General features: G+C 35.8%; 1 protein-coding gene across 1 annotated transcript in view; it reads left to right on the forward strand.

Moving 5' to 3' along the window:
* The window catches only part of LOC124101589 (broad substrate specificity ATP-binding cassette transporter ABCG2-like), a 33,850-nt gene extending 22,467 nt beyond the window's left edge, over positions 1–11,383 (forward strand). Inside the window, 5 exon segments of the mRNA XM_058583447.1 lie at positions 2,692–2,774; positions 8,192–8,281; positions 9,530–9,654; positions 10,807–10,913; positions 11,291–11,383. Coding sequence (XP_058439430.1) covers positions 2,692–2,774; positions 8,192–8,281; positions 9,530–9,654; positions 10,807–10,913; positions 11,291–11,383 — 498 coding nt within the window.
* Positions 11,384–11,664: the final 281 nt, after the last annotated feature.

Here is an 11,664-nt window from a genome sequence, read left to right on the forward strand (position 1 = left end):
TATTAGAACACACCTATCTGTAAAATACCAGGATTGTGCATGTTTTGGGTCTAGGCTTCCTTAAGGTGCAGACAACAGGTTGCACATTCAGCCTACTTGCCTCATCAGCAAACTCAGTTCCACAGAAGGAATTCCAACAGTGTTCAGAAAAGATGCAGTCTCTAAAATAAGGGTAGAACCTTGTAGTTCCCTGAGTTTAGCAGGACAACTATTGTTCCCGTTTGTAAATGCTGGAATATTAGCTCAGGAGCAGGCAAATACTCTTTGATAAAGGCCCAGATAGTAAATATTTTGGACTTTGAGAGCTATAGATGGCCTTTGTCTGGAGTAGTCAACCCTGCCGCTTCAGCATCAAAGTAGCCACAGCTAATACATATGCTATTCATGGACACTGAATTTTGAATTCTTTAGATGTTCCATATTGCAGGAAATATTATTCTTGATTTGTTTCTCCCAATTAATGGGAAAAAATCTAACCATTTTTAGCTTATATGCTTAAGAAAAATAGGAGGCTAGCCCTATTTGATCTATGTGTTGTAGTTTACTGACCCTTGCACAGGGTTCTTATTCTCACATTATTTTTATTTCTCTAAGTTTGTAAAAATGGAGTTGTTAAAAAGTTTTATGACTCCTGCTGATAATTCTGTATTTATTGTCTTATTGTTGTACTTTGTTCTGGACTTTTTGACATGATTCAGACTTGACATCTAACCAGATAAAATACTGAGAAGATCTAGGAATGAATAGATTATTGGAAAAAGAAGATTTAATGTTCTTTTAATGTGCCAAGTTTTCTGAACAAATCAACTTGGACAACATTATCACTAATCACCTGGAAGTTCATTGTTTATATTCACATAAAAAACAAACATTTGACTATGTATCCTCCTCATCCTCCTTCTACTTCTTTTTTAAGAGAAAGCTACAAACATCACTCAAAACACACCTTGAGAAATGAAATGTTGTTTAAATACATCTGAACAAAAGCAGAGTAAGATGGTTGGAAAATTTCTTTTTTTTATGTCTTTTGAAAGAGACTAGTGGACAGATGCACAAATCTCATAGATAGTGTCATTTGCTCTGTTGTGAGAGTTTCAGTTTGCTCAAAGGCTTTCTTTTTCTTTATGGCAGAAGAAATACCACATATAAACCTTGTGAAAGCATGGTATGATCCAGGATTCATCATTTTGTCAATATGTTTGAAAACTGAAAATATCTAGGAAACATCCTAATGGTAATATTCAGTCAGTGTAAGATGTCAAGTTTGGATGCAAAAGAAGCAAAGAATGCAGAGCATCTATTTGGAAGTCTTAATATCTTAAAAGTCATACTGTGTAAAAGTATAGATTCTTGTATACATGTGTGTGCTGCATGTCAATAGAACCAACTGCATTTGTTTTGAAAGTTTGAGCTATTTAAATGAAATAGAGCATATCCTGAAGGTATTTGAAAAATGTCAGGGCAAAGGATTTTCCTCCCTAAATTTCTCTTATTAGCAAATGAATTTTAAGAACATCTCATAGGTGAAACATTTAAATAATATTGTTTCCAGCATCTGGTCTTTACAAACTAGTATTTACAGACTATGATTCTGTTTTTGCCTTTTGTTTGACTTCTTGCCATAAGTGTCCTTTACAAATTAGCTCATGGCTTGATGTTACAATAATGTTGAGGTTTCTTTTTATTTTGATGTTTCCAAGATATATGGTAGCATATTTTGTTTTCTTTGCACTACAATTTTCTCTATTATTATATTTAAAGCAAGAATAATTATAAGAGGAATTCCTTACATAGACTATATCACAATGTAACCCTTAACTTTTTGACAATTAAATCACTCTTAAGCCACTTTTTATTCTACAAACAAGTGTTATGTTGGTCCATTCTCTATGGGAGCCATTCATACAGACTGTGTAAGTAAAGATGAATGAGAATGGCAAAGAAAGAATTTGAGGCTCAGGTGTGCCAAGTAAATGTAGACCTCACTGGCTGGGATTGGAAGATAAGCAATGTCATTGGAGATGGTCATGGAACCTTTGGGTGTCCTCAACTGGCTGAGTGCTTTGGTGACAGTGACAATGTACTTTCCAGTGCAGGTGGGGATATCCCACAAGTTGGAAAGGTGTCTATTACTACTGCATTATCATTCACAATCCCATTGTTAGAATTTGTATGAGTGTGTGTATATATGTTATTATATTCTTGTTTATCTCTTTATTTGGAAGTGGTGAGGATCAAAACCTAGGATGTGGCATGTGCTATGACAGCATTCTATTGGTAAGCTACCTCCTCAGCCTTGAAATTTCATTCATTTCCAATGATCAGAGTAAAGACATCCTGTTTTTACTTGATCTTCTTGAAGTATAAAGCTGCATGTTCACAGGCATGATAGTTGAGAGTTCAGTTCCAGTTAATGACTGATTTAGAAAGTAGTGGGAATCTGGCCAAGTCATTTAAAGTGTGTATTTTAGTGGAGAAATTTGATTAGGTAGTATGATATAAATAAAATGTAGTATATACATATGATATCCTATCATATGTATATACTACATTTTATTTGTCCACTCATCCATTGCTAAAATATATATATATATATATATATATATATGTATTTTTTTTTTAAATAATAAAATTTTTACATGCAATTGAAACTCTTTTCTTTCTGTTTTCATTTTTTTTCTTTTTGAAAAGATAATTTCCACATTCATTCTGGGAATTATTGTAGGCGCTACTTTCCTTTGGCTAAAAATTGATTGTACTGAAATACAAAATAGGTAAGTAAAATTAGCTCTTGATTTTGAGAAAATTCTGTCACTTTGCTCAAGCTCAGGGGCATCTATTAAGAATTTGAACTTATTGTATCAAAATAGATTCTACTGCTATGTATAACAATTAAAAATAATTTGAATTTATGACAATAGAGGGTAAACATTGGTGTTTTATTATGGGGTAGGGACAGTAAATGTATTGAAAACTGAATAGAAGAGTTAATTTTTTTCACATATATGTATACTTGTGTGGTGGTAAGTTACACACATCTCATACACATCTTAACCATTTCTAAGTGCACAGTTCCGGGACATCAAATATATTCACATTGTCAACTATCACCACCATCCAACTCCAGAGCGTTTCTTCATCTTCCCAGGGGGAATCTTCAACCCACCTAAAAAGAAACCACCCACAGCCACCTCTGCCACCTCTGCAACCATCTGCAATTTTCTGTTTCTGCATTTGGCTATTCTAGGAAGCTCATGAATGTGCAGGCATACTATACTCATCTCTTTATGACTGCCTTATTTACCTTAGCATAATGTCCTTAAGGTTCTTCTAAATTAAGGTATTCTATTTTTTTCTGTTTTAAGGTTGAAAAATATTCTATCATATGTATATACTACATTTTATTTGTCCACTCATCCATTGCTAAAAATAGGGATTGCCTACACATCTTGGTTATTTGTGTGATGCTGCTATGGGTATACACATAGCTATTTGAATTCTGTTTTCAACAGGGCTTTGGAGAAGATACCAGAAGTAGAACTTCTGTATCATTTGGAAATTCTGTTGATTTTTTTAACTAATGCCATACTCTCTTCTACTTCATTTTACCTTCTTAGCAGCAGAACATAGAGTTCCAATCTCTCCACATTCTCATCAAAATTGATTATTTTTTTCTTTTTTGAAATAACAGCGTTCCATTAGATTTTTGAAGATATGTCTGTTTTAAGTCCTTTGCCAGTTTTAAAATAGGATTTTTTTGCTCTTAGCAGGATTTTTTGTTATTGTTGCTGCTAATGTACAGTCCTTTATATTTATGAGTTATTAATCCCTCTTCAGATACATGATGTATGCATATTTTATCCTATTCTGTGGATTTATTTCTCTCTGTTGATAGTACCATTTTTGCACAGATTTTTTAATTTTGATATAGTCCTATTGATCATTTTTCTTTGGAGGTTTGTGAGCCAATTTTCCTAATGCTTTTTATTTGGGAGTATAGGACACATGGACGGAATGGTGTTTATCCTCTCATTTGGAAAGCACTTGTCAGTGTTATGATCCTTTCTAGTTTCAGTCATAAAATGTATCCCCCAAACTTGCATACCAGGATGTCATTTTACACAGTTGCATCATAGTCTGAACCTAGATTCTCAACATCACAGTCCACAGGGCTCTCATCATAATTCATATAAGGAGAACCACTCCTTGCTAGGCATTGAGCTCCATTATTGACAGCTGTGGCTCATGTTACCTACCAATGGCCAGAGAAGTGGATGGTCTCATCCTCATTTTAATATTGATAACCTTTGAGGAATTTGATGTTGAATCTATTTTGATGTCTAGAAAAGGCTTGATTCCAAAAGCTCAGTCCTTGTCCCAGATGTCAGTGCAAATCATGAAAACAGGGTTTTGCAAAACACACAAAAATAAATTTTATTGATTTCCTCTAGTATATGAAAAAGAAAGAGCAGATTAACATTTCCAGAGTTATTGTCCTCTCTACAAGGGGGAACAAAGTGTTATTAAAGGGAAATTCTGGAACCAGACTCCAAGTATACTTTTTAAAGGTATATATAATGTCCACATGGTGCCCTGAAGAAGCCATTGGTCAGATCTGTTGGTACCAGTTTCTATGTTTGCACATCTTACTAATACCAATTTCCTTATTCTTGTTAATGATCTGAACATGTTAACAACCTGGATATGATAGCCCAGACTAGGACACAAAAAAAATGTGAATCTTACTTCCACACACACAGGGAGGGGAAGAAGGAAAATAGGAAGAAAAGAGAATAAAACACATCAGTTTTAAAATAAGCCTCCTGTGTTTGAGCAGGAAAGTTCATACTCAATGCCTGAAATGGATCCCTGTTACAGGCTGGTTGCTTTTAATGGAAGAATAACCATAAAAGTTAATTCTTTACTCAAGTACAGTGAATTTTCCTCTTTATTGAATCAGGTTGTGTTTCCCTATGAAGAGACGATTATTACAGCCGTTTTCCAGAGTTAAGTCTACTTTTTAGCTTCTAAAGGCAGAGATCTCTGGAATTTTTTACAACTCTGCCAATACTTGGTTTATGCCCTGTGTAGATACTATTTCTTAACCAAGCTCAGCATAATCACAGGTTCTCAAAGTTGTGTACCATTTATATCATGTAGCAGGAAGCATTTGGAAAAATATTAAGGAATCTGTCATCAGCTGCAATTTTAAAGTAGTGAAATGCTAACCATTAAATGTTTTAATAGAAAAAAAACAAAGAAATAAATAGGAACTTTAGCAGTTTCTTCAGATGTTTTCTGGAAAAAATGAACACTAACCTCATTTTAATTTGTATTTTTGACTTACAATTGCTACAACTTTTTATAAGTTTGGGCATTGTAAAAGTGGCCAGTGTGTATTGGCTCATCAAATCCATCTTCATGTAATTGATTCTTCAGTTTATGAAAAAAAAATTCAGCCTTATCTCTGAAACCAGATTGTTAGACCTTTCTTCAGGGCTTAGTATCAGTGCCTCAGCATTTGAAGAGGCCAACAGTTTAGTTCTTTGGGGGGACCAAGCAATGTCTTTGCACTCTCTCTTACCCTGTGTAACCAAGGAACTGGGTTAGAATCCTGTGTAGAGTGTGAGCTTATTTGAATAGCCTTAAGAGTTGTGATGATTGCTAAACATATTTGAAAAAAGGTGTTTAAAAAATATTTGGATCCAGTAACCCCACTTCTGTGTATTTACACAAAATATTTGAAGTCAGTTTGTTGAAGAGGGATCTGCACTCCCATGTTCATTGCAGCACTGTGCACAATAGTCGATTCAGAAATCAGTCTAAGTGTCCATCAGCTGACTAACGGATAAGGAAAGTGTGTGTATACACAAGGGAACGCTGTTCAGCCTCAGGAAAAGAAATCTTGCCATTTGTGACAACATGGATAGAATTGGAGAACATTATGCTAAGTAAAATAATCCAGACAGAGAAAGACAAAAGTCACATGTTCTCATATGTAAATTCTGACACTATTGGACTCTATAAAACAGAGAGTAGAATGGGGGTTGCTAAAGGCTAACATATGGGGAAATGAGGTGATGAAGGTTGAAAGTACAAATCTCAGTAAAACAGGAAGTATAGTTTTTTTTCTTTTGAACAACTCCTCCTCCTCCTCCTCCTCCTCCTCCTCCTCCTCCTCCTTCTTCTTCTTCTTTTTTGAGGTACACTGCACAGGATGGTGAATCCATAAAAGAATAATGTACAATTCATAATTTCTAGGAATAAATTTCAAATATTCTCATCATAAAAAATGATGAATACTTGAATTGATGGGTACCACCATAATTTTTTTAATTTTGTTATTCTTTCACACATTATATTTTTGAAGCATAACATTACTTTTTGCCCCAGAAATATACTGTTACAATTTGTCAATTTATGAATAAAAATAAATCAGATCTATATGAAGGTTACCCCTTGAAAAGCATTGAATATTTTAATATTAAATTTTTTTAATAATAAAACTGTTTAATGTAAAATAAATCATCTTATGTATTAGAAGGAATTATGCTGTGTTTTCTTAGAATCATGAATATTTTAATAGAAAAAGCCAAAGAAATAAAGAAGAACTTTAGCAGTTTCTTCAGATGTTTTCTGGAAAAAATGAACACTCACCTCATTTTAATTTGTATTTTTGACTTACAATTATTAAATGTATTTGTATTATTAAATGTGAGAGAACAAATTAAAGTGAATTTTTGCCCTGTCCCATGTTTCTAAAATTGCCTTTCAACTTGATATTATGTTTATTCCATTAGCAAAAGTTATATAGTAGTTTTTCTCTTGGGCTTGGCTATTTTCCATTCACTTTGATTATTATGTGAACTTTCAAACTAAAAACAGTTTGCACCCCTTAGTTCTTCATTCTTTAGGTGAAAAAAATTGCCTATGGGCTCTTCTTTTTCTTTTCTTTTCTTTTTTTTTTTGAAGTAGTTGGAATTATTTACTTGGGTTTACATGCATAAAAATGTTCTCTTCTTTTTAAGTCATTTAAATGATACACACATCATCTCACTTTCTGGTTTTCACTGTCAGTTCAGTTGTTTGGTTTGGAAGGGAAGCTTTCAGGGATGGTGGCATGCTTTCATGAAATCCTTATTTCTATTGGAGTATAAATTAACTGAACACTTTTCTTTCTAAACCTCAATTATTTTAACCAAGAAATAAGTATTAAAGCTTCATACACACGATCAAATTACTTTTTATATTATAAATAAGCATCAGATTGATTTTTGTTTTGAGCATCCTAGAAAATCCTGTAGGAAAGTGGCTGTCCCACATCAAGGGTAACTGTCAAGGCTATTGATGGCCCTGTCCTGGGTGACTACAGCAAGGAGCTGAGCAGGGGTTTCCTCCCCTATTTCATTTCTTTCCATATGTCTTACTTTCTTATTACTTCACTTTAAAACAAAACTGGATAATTAAATATTTTAACCCTTGGGAGATTTATTTAGGTTCATTTAGGTTAATGTTTCTCTTTTCGTACATTAGGAATGACATACAGCATTTTTGTGAGTTAATTTGAAGATGAGGGAGTATTTTTATGTTAGCTCAGGCTATCATAGGAAAATCCCATGTACTTGGTGGCTGAAACAACAGAATGTTATTTTCTCTCAATAATGGAGTCTGGAAGTCTGGGGTTAGAATTCCCTTCCAGCAGGTCAGGGTTCTATGAGGGTCCCTCCCTGGCTTGTAGATGGGGCCTTCACTGGACATCCTCTCATGGCAGAGAACAGCTGGTATTTCTTCCTCTCCACCAATTCACTAATCCCATCATTGGGCTCTACTCTCATGACCTCATGTAAACCTTATTACTTCCTTAAGCCTACCTCCTGGTACTATCACATTGGGGGTTATCTCTTCAACAGGTGAATTTTAGGGAAAACAAGTCAGTGCACAACAACCGCAAACAAGAATTTCAATTTTTGCTGTAGTGTGGAGTGACAGGGGTACCAATGAGGAGACACAGAGTTGGGAGAGCCACTAGAGGGGGCCAGGCTTTCCTATCTGTTTAAACTTAAAGAGCTCTACTTTTCTTTTTAAGATGTATTTGATGTTACATTATTTCTGGAAGGAGTTTTATGGGAAGAAACCAACCTAAGAGTGCTGAGTTAACTGAGGTGCTTTTGTTCCCATTCTGTCCTGACAGAGCAGCAGTGCTGTTCTTCCTGATGGCTCACCAGTGTTTCAGCAGCGTGTCAGCCGTGAAACTCTTTGTGGTCCAGAAGCAGCTATTTCTGTGAGTTGGTCTCTATTCTGGTAAGGGACATCGCTGGCTGGGGGAAAATGGTTAAATGCAGAATTAGACCAAAAATATGATTCTGGGGATTACTGGTATTTATTTTTCTTTTCTTTTCCCTTGTGTTCTTTATGTTTTCAAATTGACATTTAAATTATACATATTTATCATGTAAAACACAAAGTATATATAAGGATTACCAATATTAAGTGAGAAAAAGCAGTCCCAATTGGGATAGAAGGTCAAGAGTGTGTGGGGCCTGCTACAAAGAAAAAAGAAATTTCAAGGTTAGGGTATGGTCATCAAATCCCAATTCTGCCGAGAAAGAAAGGAATAAAGGGGTTAAGGAGTATCTTTAGTTTTTAGAAAAAAAAATAGGTCATAGTGACCCTCCCACGGAATTTTTTTAGAGGCTTTGGTAGAGATTAAGTGGAAGTGTAAGCAGCAAATTATAAGTGGGATATGAAGTTAACAAAGTATGTGGCCAAGCACAGCTCTGAGTGGATCAAAGAAAAAGTGAAGAGACCCAGAGGGCAACCTTACAGGAAAGAGCAAGATGGTTTTGCCCTTGTATTTTTCAAGGATGGAGGAAATTTACCCAGGCTTTAATGCCCAGGACAGGAATCACCCACCAGAGAGAAAAGGAATGAAGACAGTGGTGAAAGAGTTTGGAATTTAGGGAAGAAAGGTGTCAGCAAGAGGGGAGATGAAGATTTGATTGCTGACAGTGCTGCACCTTGGAGGCAGGATTACTGGAGGAAGAAGTCTTTTTCTTTTTTTAACAAAAGAGAAGTAAACAAATTTAGTGATCTGAATCTGCTTGAGGGCCGTGGAAATTAACAATGTTACTTTCACGCTCAGAAGTGGAGAGAAGAAAAGCCTCCATTACCACTGAAGTTAGCCCTGAAGTGCTGCTCATCAGGCAGAGCCAGCCTGACAGCATAAGCAGAGTCTCTGAGGAGAGTGAGGACATGCAGACTCTGTCCCTGGAGGGGTGATATGGGCCAGAGTGGGTGGCAGCAGGAGGAGTGCTGTCATGAGAGGGTCACAGCAAGAGCCTCATGGGACTGATGCCCCAGGGAGGCTGCATCTGAGGTGGAGAAGGATGCGGGTGGAGGTCAGCCTGGAGCCTGTGAGCAGCTGCAGTGTCAGACCTGGTGGCAGCAGGAGTCTGCACAGCAGCATCTCATCTGGGCTGTGCCTTCTGGGACTAATCTGGGGTGTGTGGTGTGTGTTTTTGTTCTGTAGACAGGAGCACATCTGTGGATACTACAGGGTGTCGTCTTATTTCCTTGGAAATATTTTATCTGACTTACTAGCCAGGAGGTTCTTGCCAAGTTTTATATTTACTTTTATAGTATACTTCGTGGTGGGTAAGTAACAAGACAAAGGGGATGTGTCTCTAGCCTTGAATATGTTGAGATGTTAACTTCTCATTGCAAACACGCTTTTGGTTCCCAAAACTATAAAACAAGCTATAAGGAATCATGTATTGATGGTATATTCTCTAAATTAGCTGGTTAATGTGGACACTTTTTCTAGACTTTTTCCCAACTGAACTTTAAAATGTATTTACGGAACTATATTTTTCTGAAGGATGCCATGTGTCATACTCAAACATGGAAAGAATTTGTTGAATTATTTGAGACTGTGCTAGAGAAGCTGGATATTTATTGCTTATCTGTATTTTTTTTCTCTATATCTTACTACATGTATCTCTATGTGGAGAAAAAATATATACAGGCAGGTAATATCTATGATATGCAGAGATATGTAGAAAGAGACTGAAAAACACAATGTATGCATATCTTTTCTTCCTGTCTCCTACTCTAACGAGAGGAAGACGGTGACTTTGGGATCTATTGATTTAATAAAATTACTTGTTTGATGATGTAGAACAGAATCAGTTGTGCATTATGCTCTGGCTTCACACCAGGATCACTGAATTATCATTTCTATAAGTTTCTCTGATATGTGTGTGTGTGCACACACGTGCACACACACACGCACACAAATTTTCTTTGACAACTCACCACAGGATTATAACCACTAATAGAGCTGGAAACTTCAGTTTTATAAATAATAAGTGTGCTATGAGAATTAGGCATGGAATCTTAGAGCTGTAGACTTCTTATCAGTATTCTTACAGATATTCCAAAATCTTCAGACCATTCTAATACAGAGTTCATGATAATTATAAAGTAATTTAAGAAGCTTGGCAGCCCAATCACAGAGCCACGTGGTGGTGATTATACTAGGGGGATTTACGTTATAAAGATGGCTACCCTTCATTCGCATGAAGAGAAACAATGAAATTAGTGACACAATTAGTGATACATTGATTGTGATTTGGAAGTTTTCGTGAAGAATTTTAAAAGCCAGTCGTAAAATTTTATTGCATGTGAGTGATGTTTTTTGTTGTTCTGATCTTACTTTCTCAGGATATTGTAGTGTTATTGGCACTATAAACAGTTCCAGATACACAGGGAGCTACACAGCTAAACTGATCCTTTGTTTTCTTTAAGGATCAAAACCAGCAGTGGAGGCTTTCTTCATCATGATCTTTACCCTCATGATGATGGCTTTTTCATCCATTTCCATGTCACTGGCCATAGGAATAAGTCATAGTGATGTAACTATAACAAGACAGGTCATGAACATCTATTTTACTTTTATGTTGGTGAGTGTGAATTGGGCTTCTCTGGGGACAGAATTTTTCCCCCTGTTTCTCTGACACCTTCCTGTCATGAAAAAGTCTGTTTTGAGGATTCCGGATGTGGGAATCTGATGGTTTCAGGAAGCCATAGACTGAACTATAGTTTATATTAAAGAATGTACCACTTTCTTCCTTCCTCCTATATAGGCTTTTCTGCTAGTGTTCTCATGTAGTTACTTATCTTAGCTATGTCCTTATTAATGAGCTTTTAAAAAAGACTTTTTGGTGATTATGAACGTTTATTAGGACTTCAAAAACAAGAATAATGATTGATTCCCTTGCAAAAACCACAGGCTGTCTACCTGCCTTTCATGCTGGTGTTAGAGAACTGCCAGCCGTGTAAGCAGCAGAGCTTGTTTGGTTGGATTCATTATTCCCCAAGGTGAAAGTGAAGCTCCATGAGAAGTGTTACAGGGGTCTAGCTTGGATGCCTCTTGCATTTGAAAATGTTTTAAAATTACTGGAAATTTCTAAAGTCCATAGTATTAGGTCACCTGTTGTCTGGCTTCCTGAGAATCGCTAATATCAATATGTTTCTGTTTCATCTTTTTAGAAAATGATTACAAAATCATAATCTTTCATGGTCCTAAAATTTGCACTCACATAGATGAATCAACAGATAAACAGAGCCTATTACCACACACCCCACACAATATCAGCTAAACAG

The sequence above is a fragment of the Marmota monax genome, unplaced genomic scaffold (assembly GCF_021218885.2).
Source record: "Marmota monax isolate L192 unplaced genomic scaffold, Marmota_monax_Labrador192_F-V1.1 WCK01_AAM20220418_F8-fsc00128, whole genome shotgun sequence".
NCBI lineage: Eukaryota > Metazoa > Chordata > Mammalia > Rodentia > Sciuridae > Marmota > Marmota monax.